Source organism: Megachile rotundata, chromosome 4 (genome assembly GCF_050947335.1).
Source record: "Megachile rotundata isolate GNS110a chromosome 4, iyMegRotu1, whole genome shotgun sequence".
NCBI lineage: Eukaryota > Metazoa > Arthropoda > Insecta > Hymenoptera > Megachilidae > Megachile > Megachile rotundata.
Window position 1 is genome coordinate 16433435 of NC_134986.1, and position 22171 is coordinate 16455605.

Here is a 22171-nt window from a genome sequence, read left to right on the forward strand (position 1 = left end):
ACGCAGAATGAAACTCGCAACACTGTACGATCGAATGTTTTCGATATCCACGTTCCGAGATACCGCGGAATATAATTCTAAGAAAATTAATCGACGCTCTTCGCCGCCATTTACATCCATCGTAAAATATCACCCATCGAGTCGGTAACAATGTTGCTGGGTTATAAACGACAGAGCAGCGGACCGAGAGAAAAGCTCGGTGGAATGACATTCCGCATTCCTTCGGCCGTGAACGTTGAACGTCGCGCTGTTTCTGTCAAACGTAGCAATAACATGTTAAAGACGCGCCATTAAACCGTCCTGTGAGGATCCGCGGCACCTTCGAGACGCATAAAGGACCAGGAACGCGGATACCGCTAGTTTGCATAATAATTAATCACCGGTGCTCTTCATAACGGACAATTTCCGGCGCTCCCTGGATCGTAACTGGCCGTTTCTGCCAATAATAACATCGAAGAATGAGCTGTGCCCGATAACGGAAAAGTTTGCGACTCTCTATCGCGCTTTTTCGCTATGGAGAAGCGTAGATAGCGCGCCGAGCGTTTTCGAGAGATTAGATCGCTATTCTCTACCCGGCTCGAGTCGATTAAGTCGAAATGATCGGACGTTACCTGGCGTATTCGACGTATCGTTATCCTACGATAACACGGAGGACATTATTTTCGAGGCGGAAACGCAAAACATTATGCAACGCGCTCGAGATTATCCTCGCAACGACGTTACTCGCTCGATGAACGTGAGGAACGACTTAAATGGCGTTATAAATCTGAAAGTGGATGGCCAGAGAGGCAGATAATGGCATCGGGAACGAGGGAAATGGGCGTCGATTCCCTGCACGTTGAATTCCTGAGAAATTTCGCGCTCTGCTTTTCGCAGATAACACGTCACACCGTAAAACAGCGGTTGCTTTTTCCCTTTCCCGCGGAATAAAAGGAAACACTAGCCTTCTGCCGGCTAAAAACTCTCGTTATATTGCTCTATGAAACGCTCCGATCTCTCCGGAGACTCAGTACATTTACGAGGCCAGAATTCACGAGCTACCGCGACAGTTCTTGGCCTTCGATTAATTTCTTCAAGAACGATCGTTTACGACGAAATTCGTCGTGGTGCGGTATGTTACGCTCAAAGGATAACGAACCATTAGGTACTGTATGAAAGAAGATTATAGCACAGGTATAAAATTACCCCATTTTCTTCTACGTATACGTTTATACGTTGAATTGCGAGCTTCAAGCGTTTTATTGTCAGCCAGGTGCATGCTGATATTGCATTTAACTTTTTGGATTATAAAGCTAGCTACGTTTATTGCAATTTTTTTTATTAATATTCTAAGAGTATCTTAAAAATGTTCTGATAATATCCTAATAAGGGTGTACATATGAAATGTTACATACATTACATATATTACATATGTTAGACCCTTTGCATTCTTTTTTTAACCTAGCAACTTTTAAATTTATAAAAAGATTAGGAAAGGTGTACATAAAAAATATTACATACATTACATATGTTATATATGTTACACCCTTTGCATTCTTTTTTTAACCTAGCAAGTCTTTAATTTATTAAATAGGTCAAGAAAGGTGTACATATGAAATATTACATACGTTACATATATTACATATGTTACACCCTTTGCATTCTTTTTTTAACCTAGCAAGTCTTTAATTTATTAAATAGGTCAAGAAAGGTGTACATATGAAATATTACATACGTTACATATATTACATATGTGACACCCTTTGCAATTTTTTTTTAACCTAGCAACTTTTAAATTTATAAAAAAAATCAAGAAAGGTGTACATAAAAAATATTACATACATTACATATGTTATATATGTTACACCTTTTGTATTCTTATCTTTAACCTAGCAAGTCCTTAATTTATAAAATAGATCAAGAAAGGTGTGCATATGAAATATTACATACATTACACATATTACATATGTGACACCCCTTGCACTCCTTTTTTTAACTTACAAACTTTTTAATTAATAAAATACATCAAGAGGTCCTCAGTGAAATTGCAACAGTACGGAGTACATGAAAAATGTTTCATTTATTAAAAGTAATAAATAAATGAAAATATTCAACCGATATATTTATTCGAATTATTTATGAGATCCAAGAAAAATGTGATGTGCAAGGGGTAAAAAAATAAATTATGAAATATACTCTGATTTTAAGAGTTGAAGAATTAAGATTGGCCTTAAATCGCGTCTTTTTCCAAGAATCATTTCACGTCGATTATCGCGAAACTCGTTCTGAATTATGCACAGCGCGAGATTCTGAGATGCGTCTCGTTGAGAGCAGGGCCCGTTGGTAATTGATGGGCATTAATGGGCAAAAGATTACTATGTAGCGTGTTTTTAATTACCGCGATCACCGTACGTCTTCCTGTTATTACTCGATCAGATAGGTAGCGGCGCGATCGGAACGCCCCGATGTTTCCTGATTAGCAACGCGAGAGAAAGATACAGCCGGACAGGATAGGCTTCCTGTAGGTGATGGCGAGGATCGCGACACACTGCTACACCTGCCGCAATCATCCTGACGTCGATTACCGTGCACGGATTTGCCCTCTCGCTGCTCTCTCTGCCCTCTCGTCCTCTTCCCTATCCGTGGATCGGCCATTTTAATTTCGTGCAAATTGCCTCGATGATCGTTCGACGATGCATCGTTGCAAGCTATTTACGTACCTCCGATATCTCGCGCTGGATATTATGCTGGCCGCGGAAACCGAAAGGAAAAAACGACGAGATTCGCGTAATTGGATTACTAGCTGTCTATAAACCGGTAGACAAGATGGCGGAGCGAGATCGTTGACGGAAAACCTGTTTCCCGCGGAAACTCGTGGTCGAATATCGCGAGTAATTACGGGGAGAGAAATTGCGGCGACCAGAGAATAGGGAGGCGGTAAACAGAACAGCCACTTACGGATTATCCGTGAAAAAGTCGAGACGCGTGTTTACACGACCTTAGGGTGCCGGAAACTCGGCAGCTTCGCGGAGTTTGCCCGGGCCCGGACTGTCGTGCATCGTTCGGATAACCGTGGAAAGGTTTCTCTTGATGCATGGGAACGCGCTGGAAAAAGGCTCTCGTCAAACAAAAAAGGGACCCCTTGCTTTTATTGCGCCTTCTAAATTCCCTCTTTCTGCCGGCAACGAGAGAGACAACGAGGGCGGACGCGGGAAAAAGGGCCACGAAACGACCCGAAGAGGATGTTGCCGCGTCAAAGGGACTCCGTCGATAACGACGCTCCGTCGAGGGAAAACGGACCCGGCAAAGGCGTTAACGTATCGTGCAAACGCGTTGGTAAAAGCAGAAAGAGGTCGTTCCAACGAACGTCGACGAGAAATTAGATAAGAAGCGACTTCCGCCATAAAAAGCGGCCGAGAACGGAAAGGGAAAACAACGAAAGAGAGTGAGAATATATCTCCGGAGACGGAAATTATTTGGTCGCGTGAATTTTTCCACGCTGTCTGAAACGGAAAAGCTGAGGAACGATCCATAAACGGTTCACCAGATGAAAAAGAACGAAGGAGGAAGAACAACGCTGGCGTGGATGATGGGATTACGCCTTTATTACTGTTGTCCAGATATATAAGGGAGATATACAGGAGGCAGGATGCGAAGAATGCGAGTAACTCACGGAGCGAGTTATGTGAACGCGGTAATAATAATCGAGTTAATTGTACGCTGGCGAAAGGTTGCGCACCGTACTCGCGGATAACGATAAAACTTTCAGATACTTGTAAAAATAACGTCTTCCTAGGATGTGCTCGAGGAATGTTGCTCGCCGTGGGACTACACCCCCGTTCATGATTCACCTAACTAGCGTATGTTCACCTAACTAATGGCTAACTACAAGCTCTAGGAATTTCTACAGATAACTACATTTTCATGGTTACTCGATTCTACTGAATTATTATTAACTATTGCTAATTAGCGATCTGACTGGTGTCGTTCTTTATCTGAGAGTCACAATTACTGATGATTGATCTGGCTGATTTCAGAGCAGCAATTGTTCACTGTTGATGTAATTGATATAGTAATTGCTAATTGTCGATCTAACTGGTGTCACATCTGTTCTTCAATGTCGATCTGACTGTTGCCAGAGTCACAATTGTTTATGATTGATGTGATTGATTTCAGGGCGATTGTTGATTGTCGATCTCAATGATGTCACATGATAATTGTTGATTATTGACCTGACTGATTTCGGAGCAGCAATTGTTGAGTGTTGATCTAACTGATTCCATATAAGTAATTGCTAATTGTCCACCTAACTGGTGTCACATCTGTTCTTCATTGTCGATCTGACTGTTGCTAGAGTCACAATTGTTTATGATTGATGTGATTGATTTCAGAGTAACTGTTGATTGTCGATCTCAATAATGTCACATGATAATTGTAGGTCATTTAGCTGACTGATTTCAGAGCAACATTTGTTGATTGTTGATCTAACTGTTACCACATGAATAATTGCTAATTGTCCACCTAACTGGAGTCACATCTATTCTTCATTGTCGATCTGACTGTTGCTAGAGTCACAATTGTTGATTATCGATGTGACTGACTTCAAAGCAATTGTTGATTGTCAATCTCAATAATATCACATGATAATTGTAGGTCATTTATCTGACTGATTTCAGAGCAACATTTGTTGATTATTGATCTAACTGATCCCATATAAGTAATTGCTAATTGTCCACCTAACTGGTGTCGCATCTATTCTTCATTGTCGATCTGACTGTTGCTAGAGTCGCAATTGTTGATTATCGATGTGACTGATTTCAGAGTAACTGTTGATTGTCGATCTCAATGATGTCATATGAATAATTGTCTATTATCTATCTGACTGATTCTAGAGCAACATTTATTGAATGACGATAGAACTAATGTCTTATGAATAATTGTTGACCGTTCATCTAATTGATGCCACATTTATTCTTCATTGTTGATCTGACTGATGCTAGAGTTACAAGTCCTGATTGTCTAACTGAGGTCACATGAATAATTATTGATTATCAATCTGACTGATTCCAGTCATTAAAAAAGTCTTTCTGTTTCAAGTACGTATATGTACCTTGTTATCCTGTGAATCAAACGCAGTCACATTTTTAAAGTATCATATAGAAAATGTTTTTTTTTAAGTACATGGAGAATGAATATACCTTATGACACCGATTTAAATCTTCAGCATAAAAATTAACAGGAAATTATTTACAAAATTATATCGCAGAACAAAATTGCTGTTGAACGATGAGTACGACGCTACAGTGTTACATTATCGCGCGTATAAATTACACTCCATCAATTTAGCATAACGCAATTTTCTTCGGGCCGACCGCGACGAGTCAATGCGACGTAGAAACACGCAGACACAACTTCCCTTTCGATTAACGAAAATGAACGCGTAGCAAGCACGCCGGCGTGAAATGAATGCGCGTTAAAACGGAACAGCGTGTACCGCGACTAAATTGCTCGAATTTCATAATCACAATAATGAACCCGTGCCAGCCTCACCATAACGCCACGAAAAGAAGCGTATTTCGACGTACACGGTTAAAAGGTCTGAACGTCTAAGCAAGCGGAAAAAGAGAGACGGCGAGAATGATGAAGGGAAAGAGTTGCGGGCACCCGGACCGATCCGATCTTTCGACGAGATATTATAATGCCAGGGGAATCGCCGCATCTTGCGGTAATACTCGTTATTACGTGCTGCTGAGCGATCGAACGATCGATCGACACGAAGGGGACGTTTCAATCGCGACGCACAAACCCGAAGGATGGGCAAAATAACTTGGAGATGTTGGAACAGGTTCCTCTTCGAAAAAACTGTCGATTATTGCACGACTAGGAATCCACATTTGCATACTCCATGAACAATGTCTCCGATATCAGACCGGGGCTTTTATAGCGCCGATGTAGGCCATTAAGGCTATTAATAACACGCGTTACTATACCTTGTAACGCAAAGTCTCTTTGGATAGCGATAAACGTGAACGAACTTTCAATATTCAGGATAGAATTTGATTCCCACATTGCCTCAAGTTAACCTTCAATACGAGAAACAGCAATCAGATCGCAAGATGAGACAAAAAATCCAAATCTCGAAACATCATGAAAGTAAAAATGTCTTAACGATCATCGTAAAACTGCCCCGCTTATTAAAGATTCTCGTAACGATGGCAGTAAAATATTCGTGTGATCGTCGCGATTCCGTGAAATCGGTAAATCTTGAAAATAAAGAAAGAAGAAGGGTGGTAAGAAAGAAGTAAAACCGGTCGATCGATCGACCGCTGGGTCGAATTCCTAAGAATCAGCTAGTGAAACGCGATTTGCCGGTGCGAACGGACCAAATATGGCCGAGGAAGGGTAGCAAGATCGCGGCAACGTGGTGGATTCAGGTGAATACGAGGAGTCGGCAGCCAGGCTTATCCTCGACCCCACGTAATTCTAGCTCAGGTAGATCTATAAATAGAGCCGGTGTACATGATGCCGACCTGTTGCTCGAGCACCCTCGTGTGAACGTCGAGGCCCTGAGTAATCGAACCCCGTTGTTCCGAGAGTGCCTTCTCTGCCGTGCCGCCTCACGTTCCATCGTTCCATCGTGCCCAAAAGCACTCGCCGCTTCGAGAGGTCATTAGGCGTAATGAATACCCGATAGCCCCTTAACCCGCAATATAATCGCCTCGCGGACCTCTAAACACGCTCGACCGCTCGCTCCATCTTGCCTCCACAACCCGTGCTAATGATTTCTACGGCAATATCCGACGCAGTCTGCATCGCTCGACCACCTTTTCTTTGTTGCTGCAATTTCTGCCGTTTGATGCACTTCTATGTATGATGAATCGAACAAATGGTGGGTTAAGCTGCGTTTGAAGGGGTGCTTTGAGAGGTTCTTTTGGGAGCTATTGACATGGGTGACTGTAAAGTATTTTGTTCTGTAGTGAGAATACTAGTGGGAATGTTATTGAGAATGATGATTTGGGCAACTTTGCAGTATGTGAATCTGTGGATTTTAAGACAAGTGAGGGTAGTTTGGAATACTGAAGATGCAAGGTTTCAGATTTAGAATAACCTCCAGTTGTAAACCTTTCGAGTTTAAATCTTGATAAGTTATATATCTCAAGTTTTACTCCTTTGAAGATGGATCTCTTTCCAACCCTCACAGACTTTAAATCTTCGAAAGTTTCAAATAACTTAAGTTTCTACACTTCCAAGTTCTAAACCTCCAAAGTGTCGCATCTCCCAACTCCTAAAACTCCCATGTCCTAAGTTCCAATCCACCTAAACTTCACGTTTTTCAAGTTCCAAATCCGTCAAAATTGAAATCTCCCAAGTTCCAATCCTCTTGAAACTCACCCCTTGAAGTTCTGGATCTAATTTCTAATCTGCCAAGTTTCCTCCCAAACTTAAAACCTCGCAAATTTCAATCCTCTCAAACTTCAAATCTCCAAACTTCACATCTCCAAACCTCTCTCAGCCTCCAAATCTACAAGTTCCACAAAGTCCATAACATCCTAGATTCCCATTCCGTCAGATTGTACCGAAGTAAACGGAGCATCCGTCCGTGGCGAGATAGTAGTTTGATGATGGTCGTAACGAGCCGCTGGCCGTCAACCTGTCGGTAGTCCTCAGGGAGCAGTCTGGAACAGTTGCGCGTTCGGCACGCGGAAGTCAGCTTCGGGTGCGAGACGAGACGGGTTCCCTCCGGGCCAAACACCTTATCCGAACACACGCGAGAAACACCGGGAACGAGGCCGGCCGAATGATGATTCTCGTATAATTAATAACGTGGATAGATCCCACGGGCAGTATGGTTCGAGGCATCGTCTGATGGCTCGGCTAATGGTGGCAGGATCACGAAAGTTTACGGTTAACCTTGCAATTTGCATAACGTCATTTACCAGCTTCAACCCGGCCACCAAGTGTCCACCTTCGCGGTGATCCCTGACCTTTGAACCCGTTCGCGGCCATAAACTGAAATGTGCAGATCACGCCGTGACCGTTCTTGCATTTGCTGTACGTTCTCGGTCGCTTGGGCCGGTGAGAAGAGCTTGTATCAGATACCGTGGCGCAGCTAGTTCCGTGCTTGTTTAAGGTCTACTGCGGTCTTGTTCGGTAATGAAACTAACAAGGATTGTTATGCCGGCGATACACGGTGATTCTGATACCCTTTTAGTACGACATACCATTAGAATATTCGATATCAGGAGGGTGCAAACTTAGGGAGCAAATCATATTTTGTCAAATTAGATTCGCAAAAATTTTGACAAAGATGAACCTTATAAGTCTGATCTGTCTGTAGAATATTTCATATGTATTTGTCATAGGCAGTTGATTGTACGGAGGGTGCAAACTAAGGGTGCAAATCATATTTTGTCAAATTAAATTCATAAAAATTTCGATAAAGGTGAATCTTGCAAGTCTGATCTGTCTGTAGAATATTTCATATATATCTGTCATAGGCAGTTGATTTTATGAAGGATGCAAATTAAGGGTGCGAACTAAGGGTGCAAATCATATTTTGTCAAATTAAATTCATAAAAGTTTCGACAAGGGTGAACCTTGTAAGTCTGATCCATCTGTAGAGTATTTGACAAGTGTCTCCTATCAATTGGTTCACCGAAGGGTGGAAAATAATTAAGGCTTGTAATTAAGAATACAAGTCATATATTGATTTAGCAGTTTTTGACAAGGATAAACCTTATAAGAATGTAATTCGGTGCTGGAGAGGTTTGGAGTAATTTAAGGAGGTAGAAGTTCCCAAGGACGCAGAGAGCGAGCAAAGTTGGACATCCACTTAGCGGGCACGATAAGATAGGGGAGAAGCGGCGCTGTCAATTATCTGGCTTTCAGTCGTCGAATCGTCGGCAAGAAGATGAAGCATCCCGTGTTCGGGACAGAGTGCCTTTTAGGAGAGGCGGACAGATCCGTTATTCGTAGCTCGATACACGATGCTCATTCGGAGTATTACCATGTCGGAAGCGGATGCTTTGCATCGTGTCACCGGCCGGCTGTGTGGTTTAAAACGCTTTATATGAAATACCACCGTTACGCGTCGGGCCGCGATAACGGCGTGACAAAAATGGCCGATGCCCATAAACTCAGCGGTCAAAGGGATCTCGGTCGATTTGCATAAAACGCGGGTCTCTCACGAGCGGTCGTCTCTCACGTTCCGAGTCGAACCGTCTCGAGCCATTTCCAATTAGCAGATTCGAGACTCGCCGAGGCATCGTTTCCCAAGCGAACACCGATCGCTACGAGAGGATGTTGATCGTGCACGCACGCACACGGCCGATCGATTGAATCGGCCATTTGCATAACACGCAACACGCGAAATCGAATTAGCCGTGCGCGTAAATGGGTTTGCCTAGACCGATCGGGTCCCCGTGTTATGGCGGGCTCTCGTTTGTCGTCGTTAATGCGGATTTCAAGGCCTGATCTCGATCTCACGGCCCGCGATGTCGGAAATCGTGCGGGGAACCGAGTCTTTAACTAATCACGGAACATCGGCGAGTATCAACCGGCGAACCGGGACACAGGATCCACGGTGGAAACTTCGCCCACGGTCTACGATCCGGAGGGGATAGCAGTCTGTTCCCAGGTGAAGGTAATCATATTCCGCGTTCCACGGTAATGGTGAACGAACGCAGCCTCCGGGCTCTAACGGAACCTCTGCCACCAACACCCCATTTCGACCGACTCGTGGGTGCACCTACCTGCACCTTATACTCCAGACAAACTCCTATGCTGCCGTAATTATCGCGCGAACAGCTGTTACCCGGGATAAAAACCTGCCCTGATCGTTATCGCTCTCCTCCTTCTAACTGTGTTTTATAACTGTCGTACCTATAAAGGGCACAGGGTCAAACGTACCCTTCCAATATATCTTCTGATAGATTATCTGTGCGTACATCAAACTATAACCTTATAGTCGTACACTTGCATTGAAATATATACTTGTTTGTTCTATCAAATTTCTTCATAGTTTCACCTTGTTCGGTCAAAAATATTTAGACGTACATGCAAAGTATATTAGAGAGAACTTTGTCACAGAAAAGTCCGAGTAGCCAAAGACTGTAAAAAACGTCAAAAGTGTGCAATTTGAAGTGTGATTTCAGAGCAATCACTTTCTTCCCATTCAGCCTAACCTAACCTTGTATATTAACCTAACCTTGTTGATCACCTTAAATCACAGAATTCGTAGCTATTGATCACTCGTTTCAAGGGCACTTTTCACCTTGTTGCAAAACCGTTCCTCGACCGAGATTGCTTTATCCGCGAGGCTCCGGGTCACCGGGTTCCGGCGATTCCCGTTGCAGAATCCGCCAGTTTCTCCATGGATTCCTCGAAATCGGTCACGATTTATCCTCGCAAAACGATCTCATGTGGTTAGAAACGAGAGTACCCGAATCGATCAGAAATTCGCGGTTATCCTCGTTCACATCACGCGTGATTACGCCACGAACAAGAATACTCCGATATCGCTTCGTGAAATCGGTGTTTGGGTTGCGGCACGGTCGTATCGAGAGCGCAAGTGAAATTAGTCGCGGTTCGACGAGCCGCGGCCACAACCGGGTCCTGTAACATGGAAAGTAACCCGACTTGCGACGAATCAGGGTAAATCGGCTGCCGATCGCTACGAAAGGGAAACGCTGACAAGAAAAAGGGGACGAGAAATCGTCTGAAACTGCTCGCATTTGCATTCGGAACGCGTCACCGCGTGGGCGTGCCTCTAACTTGTCACCGGTAACGGCGTCTCTGTTAACGAACGTTTACGCACGCCTGCCGATAATGGGACAATGGGGACGCCGATTCATTGAATTTCGAAGGGAATAGGCTACGTAGAGACTGCTGGCCCTCTTAATTACCAAATTTTCTTTTTGTGACGCCGCTTACAATGCATTTTTGATGCTGGAGGACTCACAAGTTTTATAATAATTTTTGTTCAAATAGCACTGCAATGTTTCTGATGAAACCTCGTGTTCTGTCGTTTTTATGTTGTATTATGAAACTGGATGTATTAGGAGTGATGTGTAGTACCAAGTTTCTGAGTGATTTGATAGGTAGAAGACCTCTGAGTCTGGAGGTGCAGAAGTTTAGGGACGCAGGTGATTGAGGATGTGGGAAATTTGATGACGTAGGTACACAGAGACGTAGCAGTTAAATGACACATTTGCAATTTAAAAATATAAGAATGATAAATAAATACAAGAAAGATAAAATGTCAGAGTTTAAGGATCTGGACAAAAAGACTTGTACAAAGATCCTTAACATATTTGAACACCCTGTCTACCAGACATCACACTAACTCTAAGAATTCGTAGAAGTCTTTCCTCATTTCCCCAACTAACTTAACTAATATAATTTAACATAACTATCATATGCAAATGACTGAAGTAAACAATTGATCCCTTTCGTCGAAAGTTTTCGATCGAATCCAGTACCCTCTCGCGTTCAACTTCGTAACCGTGTTAACTCGGTTAATTCAGCCTTGAGCCTCAAAATCGAGAGACTCGTCCAGCTCGCAACGTATACTTTTCAACCGCGAATACTTTAGCGATCCGTAAAGGCATGCGTGCCCGTGAATGCCCGTTCATGCCCATTCACCGAATTCCTCGGCTCAACGGGCCGTATCCTGAATACGCAATTACGCGTAGCTTCAGCCTAGTCGGCTCTAAAGAACCGGGATTCGCAGCCCGTGTCTCTTCCAATCGTCGTGCAGAAACCTTCCAGAGGATATCCATCCAGAGATTCATTACGATATGGCCGAACATGTAATTTACAGCGTCGTTAACGAGCGGTCGCTTCGGATGTCACGAGTCGACTTCCTTCTTTCTCCCTTCCGAGCAACAATGAGACACCCGAACGCGGGAAAAGATGAAGGGAAACTCTTTTATCTCAGCACTTTGTATTGAGCCGCAATGCGACTGGTATGCGAGGCGGGGGACATCGATGTCCACCTTCTCTTCCTGTCTTTACTCTTTTTTGTATAATACTTTTGTTTCTCTCTTTCCGTTAGTCGTAACCCTTTGATATTGTGGTGACTTGGATACCTTTATGGGTGGAAATTTGGGAAGTTAGGCAGTTGGAAATTTGAGTTGAGGAGGTGGATATTTGGTAATTTGGAAATTTGGGGGGTTGGATATTTGGTAATTTGGAAATTTGGGAAGTTAGGGATATGGTCACTTGGAAATTTGGGGGGGGGGGTTGGAAATATGGTAATTTGGAAATTTGGGGAGTTAGGTATTTGGTCACTTGGAAATTTGGGGGGGTTAGATATTGGGTCACTTGAAAATTTTGGAGGTTGGATATTTGGTCATTTGGGAATTTGGGGGGTTGGATATTTGGTCATTTGGAAATTTGGGAAATTAGGTATTTGGTCACATGGAAATTTGGGAAATTAGGTATTTGGTCATTTGGGAATTTGGGGAGTTGGATATTTGGTCACTTGGAAATTTGGGGGGTTGGATATTTGGTCACTTGGAAATTTGGGGGGGTTGGATATTTGGTCACTTGGAAATTTGGGAAATTAGGTATTTGGTCACATGGAAATTTGGGAAATTAGGTATTTGGTCATTTGGAAATTTGGGGAGTTGGATATTTGGTCACTTGGAAATTTGGGGGGTTGGATATTGGGTCACTTGGAAATTTGGGGGGTTGGATATTTGGTCACTTGGAAATTTGGGAAATCAGGTATTTGGTCATTTGGAAATTTGAGGAGTCGAATATTTAATCATTTAGAAATTTAGGGAATTAGGTATTTGGTCATTTGGAAATTGGGCAACTTAGGAATTTGGTCATTTGGAAATTTGGGAAATCAGGTATTTGGTCATTTGGAAATTTGGGGAGTTGGATATTTGATCATTCAGAAATTTGGAGAGTTAGGTAATTGGTCACTTGGAAATTGGGCAACTTAGGAATTTAGTCATTTGGAAGTCTGACAAATTAGATATTTAGTCATTTGGAAGTTTGACAAATTAGATATTTGATGATTTGGAAATTAGGGAAATTAAATATTATGTGACTTGTAAATTTGGGAAATTACAAATTTAACAGTTTGAAAATTATGAAGCTAGGTTTAGCTACTTATAGCACCCTAAAGTGCATCCCCATAAGTGCAACAAATCCCCAAAAACACTACAAATACTTAGTGCAATTAATATTACTTAATAAATATATATGAAATAAAAGTGCAGAACCCTTTTTCTAGCCAACACAAAAGACAAATAATTAACCTAATGTTTTTTTGTGTTTCAGGAAACGGAAGAAGAGCGCCGACATGTCGGCCTTGAGCACCGGGCCCTGTCGACCCGGGATTATACTCTGTCTGGCTGTTCTACTGGCATCGCAATCCAATTCTGGTGAGTTTTACGAGCGAATCCGGCGAGAAACTTCTCGGATAGAGGAAGTCGTTTCGCTTCGAGAGACTTTTATCTTTCGTCTTGCTTCAACGTCTCGCACACTCGACGCGTCCAAACGAAACTCATTTGGCAGCGAACAGGTGTACGTGAGATAGCATGAAAAGGAAGCCTCAACGAGGAAGAATGACTCTTTTATTCCTCGTGCGGACGGAAAAAAGGAGGCGATTATTATTTCGATAAACAAATATACAGAAAGAGGTATTCAATCGAACAAGAGATTTTTATGAGACTCAATTACAGCAACTTTCTCGTCTTATGTAATTTGATCGAGTTTCAAGGTTAAATCCTTCTTTTATGATTAACTCTTTGTGGAACTTCTTTTCTGGTTTGTGTTCATATGCTTCTTAAGTACGAATTAGTACAATTAGTAAAAATTAGTACATTAGGAAGTATAAATTAGGGACTATAAACTTGTCAGAGTCTATAAATTAATGCAAACATAACCTTTCGCATACTGTGTAATGTGATGGAGTTTCAAGGTTAAATGTTTTTTTTTTTTAGAATTAATTTAAGCTTCCACTACCATTTTAGTCTTTAAAAAATTAGTACAAAAATTAAGGAGTATAAATTAGGGGCTATAAGCTTGTCAGGGGCTATAAATTAGTCCAAACATAACCTATAAATTAATCCAAACATAACCTCAATTTATAAATTTATTTTTCTAAGCCTTTCCTATAATTTACAAGATTTCTTTCTTCCAATTTTAATTATGGGTTTCCTCAAATCAAACTTTGCAGACTTACCCTAAACTTATATTGGGTTTAAATTACTCTTCCCCCAATACTCATCTCAGAAAGCCATAAAATTTAAAACCCCCAAAAGATCCGACTATCCAAAAAGAAGTGCAAGGTTTCCCAATTTCGCCGAAGGAAATTAATTATTTGCCGAAGATCATGGCTAACCTATGTCAGGACATCGAACCTCTCTTTGTCCATCCCAGTCTTACCTCATAATGTTCACCTCTGGCATCGTCGAGGCCCAAGGTGCTTTCCCATGGACCTGGCGCACCATATTCGTTTCTCGATGGGTCGTCTTCTCCATCACGAGCTCTCTTCGGATATCGTATGAGCCTCTTCCGTTTACGTCCAGCCGGTTTCCAGTTACGTTAAAGGTCTATACTCGACATCGATCGAAATCATCGAATCGATCGGCGTCGATTAACGCATTCTTATCCGGGCGACTGCTTTCACCTGCAGCTACCATATGTACGTTGAACAAATTCTCGAGGTCAAGTTCATGGGAACGTGACAGTTCTTATATTAGCGAAGACATTTTTTGGATACTTTTAATGCTTCGTTGGTGCACACTTGTGACAATTTAATTGTCACATGTTTATTGAATTTATAAAAAAATAAGTTGTGTTTGTTCTGCAATGTTTTGAATTCTAAGTACAGTTTGTATTTAATTAAATTAATGTTGTGTTAAATTAAGGATTGGTACATTTCAAGTTTTGTTATTTATTTTAAAATTGTAGCAGGGGTTGGTAGATTTTGAGTGACCTGTTGAACAAATTGTGGGTTAAGGGGTTGAGGCAGAGTATGACATTGTAGAAATGACATTGTAGGAGTGAAAGGGTGTAAAAGAGTAGTATGGTGGAGATGACCTTAGGATTAGAAGGTTGTACAAGAGTAACAGGGTGGAGATGACCTTTGAAGGTTAGAGAATACTCTAAATTGGAAATTCGGGACCTTGAGAGTTTTGGGCCTCGAGAGTTTGGAATCTTGAGAGCTTGGAACCTTGAGGGATTGGGACTTTGAGAGTTTGGAACCTTGAGAGTTTGGAACCTTGAGAAATTGGAAGCTTGAGAGTTTGGAACCTTGAGAATTTGGAACCTTGAGAGTTTGGAACCTTGAGAGTTTGGAACCTTGAGAGATTGGAACCTTGAGAGTTTGGAACCTTGAGAGTTTGGAACCTTGAGAGATTGGAACCTTGAGAGTTTGGAACCTTGAGAGTTTGGGACCTTGAGAGTTTGGAACCTTGAGAGTTTGGAACCTTGAGAGTTTGGAACCTTGAGAGTTTGGAACCTTGAGAGATTGGAACCTTGAGAGATTGGAACCTTGAGAGTTTGGAACCTTGAGAGATTGGGACCTTGAGAGTTTGGAACCTCGAGAGTTTGAAACCTTGAGAGTTTGGAACCTTGAGAGTTTGGAACCTTGAGAGTTTGGAACCTTGAGAGTTTGGACCTCGAGAGTTTGGAACCTTGAGAGTTTGGAACCTTGAGAGTTTGGACCTCGAGAGTTTGGAACCTTGAGAGTTTGGAACCTTGAGAGTTTGGACCTCGAGAGTTTGGAACCTTGAGAGATTGGAATCTTGAGAGTTTGGAACCTTGAGAGTTTGGACCTCGAGAGTTTGGAACCTTGAGAGTTTGGAACCTTGAGAGTTTGGAACCTTGAGAGTTTGGAACCTTGAGAGATTGGAATCTTGAGAGTTTGGAACCTTGAGAGTTTGGACCTCGAGAGTTTGGAACCTTGAGAGTTTGGAACCTTGAGAGTTTGGAACCTTGAGAGTTTGGAACCTTGAGAGATTGGAACCTTGAGAGATTGGAACCTTGAGAGTTTGGAACCTTGAGAGTTTGGAACCTTGAGAGTTTTGGACCTTGAGAGTTTGGAACCTTGAGAGTTTTGAGCCTCGAGAGTTTGGAACCTTGAGAGATTGGGACCTTGACAGTTTTGGACCTTGAGAGTTTGGAACCTTGAGAGTTTGAAACCTCGATAATTTGGTACCTTGAGAGTTTGGGAACTTGAGAGTTCCTAACCTTGTAAATTTGGAACTCTAAGAATTTCAGAACCTTGATAGTTTGTAACCTTGTAAATTTAGGACCTTGGGAGTTTGGGAACTTGAGAGTTAGGAACCTTGGAAACTAGAAGCCTTTAGCACAACAGGTTAAAAATGACTTCCAATACCTACATGTCAATTATCAGCAAAAGAACACCTTCATTAACATCTCCTCAAACATCTCTCAACAACATCCATTGTCAACTTCCTATCAAACTAACCTTCCTCAGTAAACATCTCATCCAGCTAAAAACCAACCCAAAAGAAAAAAATTCAAAAAAAGTCACAGCAAATATTAACTAGTAATTGCTTCCTGTATCTTAGTCATCCCCTTCGTGATCTATCAATGCCAGCTCACGATCGATCCTGTTTCTCGACTGTACCGAGGGTGAGGATCGTTCTCGGAACAGCGTGCTACCTCGAACAGAGCGACGTGCAAAAACGGCGTTGCATCGTCAATGAGAACTCATTGGAGATGCGTCGTTTCTTGCCCTTCCCTTTTCCCCTGTTGACAATTGGCCGCATCGACGGCCGCTTCGACGAACAGCAGGTGTGGACAAATGGACGTGGGGAACGATTGAATTCTTGCCAGTCCTCGGCAACGGATTGCTCCTTTTTTCAAATAGATCACTGGGTGATCGCGCGACCACATTCGTTTTTACTTCGAGCGGACTTCGACGGCTTTTCTTCCTGGGGATCGGCTCGTTTGACGCGATTTTATTTTCCAGAAATCGTTATTCCACGAATTATTTTCACAGGATAATTCATTTTAGGGTTTTGGTTGCAAGAGGGTTTGTGGGGGTTTGTTGGGGTTTTTGGAGTTTTGTGAGGGTTTGTGGAGGTTTGTTGGGGTCTTAGGATGGTTGTGGAGGTTTGTTAGGGTTTGTGGAGGTTTGAGGAGGTTTGTTGGGGTTTTTGGAGATTTGTGAAGGTTTGTGAGGGTTTGTTGGGGTTTTTGGAGTTTTGTGAGAGTTTGTGGAGGTTTGTTGGGGTTTTTGGATGGTTGTGGAGGTTTGTGAGGGTTTGTTGGGGTTTTTGGAGTTTTGTGAGGGTTTGTGGAGGTTTGTTGGGGTCCTTGGATGGTTGTGGAGGTTTGTGGGGGTTTGTTAATGTTTGTGAAGGTTTGTGAAGGTTGGTGGAGGTTTGTGGAGGTTTGAGTGAAGGTTTGAGGAGGTTTGTTGGGGTTTCTAGAGATTTGTAGAGGTTTGTGGGGGTTGGTTGAGGTTTGTGAAGGTTTGAGGAGATTTCTAGGGGTTTGTGGAGTTTTGTGGATGTCTGTAAAGGTTTCTGGAGGTTTGGCTCGTTTAGCGAACCTGTATTTTCAAGGAAAGCATCAATGTTCTCCAACTATCACCTTGTTCGAATTCGCACTCTTTTGGCCGTCTCAAAAATCATTACCATCTTCACTTAATTAATCTTGCAGTTCAATCAAAGAAACGATAGTTCCCAACGCAATGAAAAACCACACGATTGAACAGTTATTTAAAAAAAAATCAATATACTTCCTCATTGAAATTCCTACTCCAATCATCTCGAGAACACCATCCTCATTAATTCTCACTCACCAAAAAGAACGGTGCTTCGAACCCCATAAATCCGCAAGAAATCATCTGAACGAAAATAATTTCCACGTACGGTTAATCCCCGTGCAATTCCCCGAAGAGAAAGAAGAATGACGCAACGAAGAAGGAAATTTTGAAATCCTCACGGAAGTCGGGAAGAAGAGAGGAAAAAATGCGTGTCGTTGGTACACACAGCTGCACGAATAGCGGTTCCTATACTTGCCTGCATCCACGTGATGCTGTGAATTCTGGTCAAACCTGTAAGCCCTGAAGAGACGGCTCGTCGGGATGTCACTGACCGCGTACTTCACCGTTGCCCACTTACGGTCCATGTCGTCGCACCTGACCCTCGGGCCGTTCCATATTTATGCTTTAATGCCGACCAAAGTGTCGTTATCTTCGAGTATCCCTCAACTGTCGCCGGCTCGATAGCGCTTCCTGAAAATATTAGCGAATATGTTAACCGATGGAGAACTCGCCTCGAGGAATTTCCAACTGCAAACTTGGTACCGTTAAATTCCTTCGACAGATCGAACGTTACTACCTCATTTGCATATTGATTTTTATCTATTTTAGAACTGTGAGGCTTGGTATTTTTTTAGAGGTTTAGAGTTATGATGTTACGGGATTTGGAGGTTTTGGAGTTTTATGGTTTTAGTGGATTTTAGTGGAGTTTTAGTGGAGTTGGGAGTTTAAGGTGGAATGGTTGACTGCTGAAATTGAAGTAAATGGATGGATGAATGTGGGAAGGTTAATAGGTCTTCTGGAATCAGAGGGGGTAGACGGGGGATTTGAAGCTAGTAAGGTTGCAAACTCTTAGGGACCGAAATTCTCGAGGTTCTATTTGGGGTGCCATGTTAGGGAGTTTCGAAGCTTACAAGGTTTAACACTCTCAAGATTCCATATCTCCAAGGTTCCAAACTCTCGAGGACTAAAACTCTTAAGGTTCCAAACTCTCAAGGTCCAAAACTCTCAAGGTTCCAAACTCTCAAAGTTCAAAACTCTCAAGGTCCAAAACTCTCAAGGTCCAACACTCTCAAGATTCCAAACTCTCAAGGTCCAGCACTCTCAAGATTCCAAACTCTCAAGATTCCAAACTCTCAAGGTCCAAAACTCTCAAGGTTCCAAACTCTCAAGGTTCCAAACTCTCAAGGTCCAAAACTCTCAAGGTTCCAAACTCTCAAGGTCCCAAACTCTCAAGGTCCAAAGCTCTCAAGGTTCCAAACTCTCAAGGTCCCAAACTCTCAAGGTTCCAAACTCTCAAGGTCCAAAACTCTCAAGGTTCCAAACTCTCGAGGTTCCAAACTCTCAAGGTCCCAAACTCTCAAGGTTCCAAACTCTCAAGGTCCCAAACTCTCAAGGTCCAACACTCTCAAAGTCCAACACTCTCAAGATTCCAAACTCTCAAGGTCCCAAACTCTCAAGGTCCCAAACTCTCAAGGTTCCAAACTCTCAAGGTCCAAAACTCTCAAGGTTCCAAACTCTCAAGGTCCCAAACTCTCAAGGTCCAACACTCTCAAAGTCCAACACTCTCAAGATTCCAAACTCTCAAGGTCCAAAACTCTCAAGGTCCAAAACTCTCAAGGTTCCAAACTCTCAAGGTCCAAAGCTCTCAAGGTTCCAAACTCTCAAGGTCCAAAACTCTCAAGGTCCAAAACTCCCAAACTTCCAAACTCTCAAGGTCCAAAACTCTCAAGGTTCCAAACTCTCAAGGTCCCAATCTCTCAAAGTTCCAAACTCTCAAGGTTCCAAACTTCCAAAGCCGTAAAATTCCCAGGGTACCAAATTTCCAAAGTCCCAAACTCTCAAGGTCTAAAACTTGTGACACCCCAAATTCCCAAAGTCCCATATTTCCAAGATCCCAAACTTCTAATGCCCTAAACTTCCATAACCCCAAAATCCTAAACTCTCAAAAATTCCAAAATTCCAAAGTCCCCTACTCCCACATCTTCCTCCATCACACAGAAGTTAGAACAAAGACTCCTTCGTCGCTAATTACAACAGCCATAAAATGTTTGCACCTTAAAGAGATCTCAATTAGAACCAAGGTAATTTGAAGCCTCTCAAGCTGCATTTGCCAGTTAAACAAAGATCGAATATCAAACACGTTTGAACAAACACATTCCAGTTTATTTGCTTAGTTGTCTTATCGAAGCGTAGCGGTGTAGCAAGTTGGAACCGTCATTTCCATTTTTTAATTAGATATCCACTTACAAGTTTTACATAGGTTATTATACAGCATGTTATTTTTCTGTGTATAAGCAGAGTTATCAAGATCTTAATTTAATCTTTTAACTGTAATCTATGTAATTATTAGTGAATAGAGTTTGCTGTTTTAAATTGTGAATTTTTCATTTGGAATACATTATGAGATTGGGGTTGGAATGCAATGCAGGAAGATACAATACAAGTTGGAATATAATACAAATTGGAATACAGTACAAGATTTTTTAATTTTGATACTTGCTCAAAAAATTAATAATAAAATTGATACTTTACTCAGAATGTAATTACTGTAGTTTACTGTATAATGTACGTACATGTTCTTCTGGAGTTTCACCTAACCTATAATTTCCTAGGCAGTCATTTACACGTAACTCATTGCTACAATGTTAGAACAAATAAAGAAGCTTGAAATGTTAGATATATTCTTCATCTAGGAATTTTTTATTGTACAGAATATTATTAGAATTGAGTTCCAAATTCATTAACAGTGAATATACAAGACTCGTTTATCACATTCGAACTGTAGAAGGCGTCTCGAATGCAACAGAATATTATATGGCAGGGAGTTAACCACCTTACCATTACAAAAGTCACATAATATAATTTAAAAAACAGTCCTTGCATCTTTCACTAATAAACGAAAGTCTCCCATTAATATTATATTAACAATATATTTTACTAACGATATATCTATTTTATTAACAATATATCCATCTTATTAACAATATATCTAAAAATGTTCAAAATATCCGAAATCTCTCGCACATAATTTACAAAATAAATCGAACGTCCCCTTAAAAAAGTGACATAACATCCCAACTCAACATCGACTCACGAACGAGGGTCTCGAGTGGTCGGACACCGAATTCCGGCACTTAAAATTCGGGACGTGTAAAGGAGCGGTAAAGTAAACGTAGCGGTGAACTGCCATTAACAAAGGTACACGAACAGCGTGGTTTGTACAAACACTCGTGCATAATTAGTTGATTTTCCTAACGCCTTGTTCCTTCCGTGGCTAAGCGTCGTTACATAACCGCGGACCAAAGATTCGTCGAGTGCACTCGAGACAGAACGGTTTCGGTTAGGCCATTGATCCGAATTAAACGTCGGCTGCCATTCACCTGGTTATTTTCTTTGCCACCTGGCTGTGGACCTTGAAACAACATCGTCCGAGGATTTTCACCTTTGCCTTCAAGTTTGCCTTACTCTGCTCTATTTACGAACTCGTCGGCCTCTTATCACCTCCCGTTTACGATCAGCGTCGCACGTTTTACGACGGAAGCGGGGAGGATGAACGATGGAGGGATCCGGATGATGCTGTCGAGAGCACGACACGAAACGTGGTTTAGGATTCTTCTGGGAAGATGGGAAGGTGGGAATTTGGGGATTTGGGAAAATTGGAATTTGGGGGTTTGAGGATTTGGGAAATTAGGAAAATTGGAATTTGGGGGTTTGAGAATTTGGAGGTTTGGGGATTTGGGGGTTTGAGGATTTGGGGACTTGGGAATTTGGGAAAATTGGAATTTGGGGGTTTGAAGGTTTGGAGACTTGGGGATTTGGGAGATTGGAATTTGGGGATTTGGGAAACTGGGAAAATTGGAATTTGGGGATTTGGGAAACTGGGAAAATTGGAATTTGGGGATTTGGGAAACTGGGAAAATTGGAATTTGGGGATTTGGGAAACTGGGAAAATTGGAATTTGAGGATTTGGGGATTTGGCAAAAGTGGAATTTGGGGATTTGGGAAACTGGGAAAATTGGAATTTGGGGATTTAGAGATTTGGCAAAAGTGGAATTTGGAAATTTGGGAAACTGGGAAAATTGGAATTTGGGGATTTGGGAAACTGGGAAAATTGGAATTTGGGATTTGGGGATTTGGCAAAAGTGGAATTTGGGAGAGTGGAATTTGGGGATTTGTGAAATTGGGAAAATTGGAATTTGAGGATTTGGGGATTTGGCAAAAGTGGAATTTGGGGATTTGGGAAACTGGGAAAATTGGAATTTGGGGATTTAGAGATTTGACAAAAGTGGAATTTGGGGATTTGGGAAACTAGGAAAATTGGAATTTGGAAATTTGGGAAAATTGAAATTTTGAAATTTGTTAAATTATCTACTCATACACTCCAAATTCACATACCACTAAAAGCAGCAAATATACAAAACATAAAAATTA

The 22171-nt window shown here is 41.9% G+C and overlaps 1 protein-coding gene across 5 annotated transcripts in view; it reads left to right on the forward strand.

The window, feature by feature from the left end:
- The window catches only part of LOC100877061 (uncharacterized), a 64482-nt gene that overhangs the window by 19358 nt on the left and 22953 nt on the right, over positions 1-22171 (forward strand). For all 5 annotated transcript variants that reach the window (XM_076530557.1, XM_076530558.1, XM_012286877.2 and 2 more), the window contains exon 2: positions 13273-13376. In XM_076530557.1, the coding sequence (XP_076386672.1) occupies positions 13295-13376 (82 nt within the window). In that variant the 5' untranslated portion in view covers positions 13273-13294. The remainder of the gene's footprint in view (positions 1-13272; positions 13377-22171) is intronic.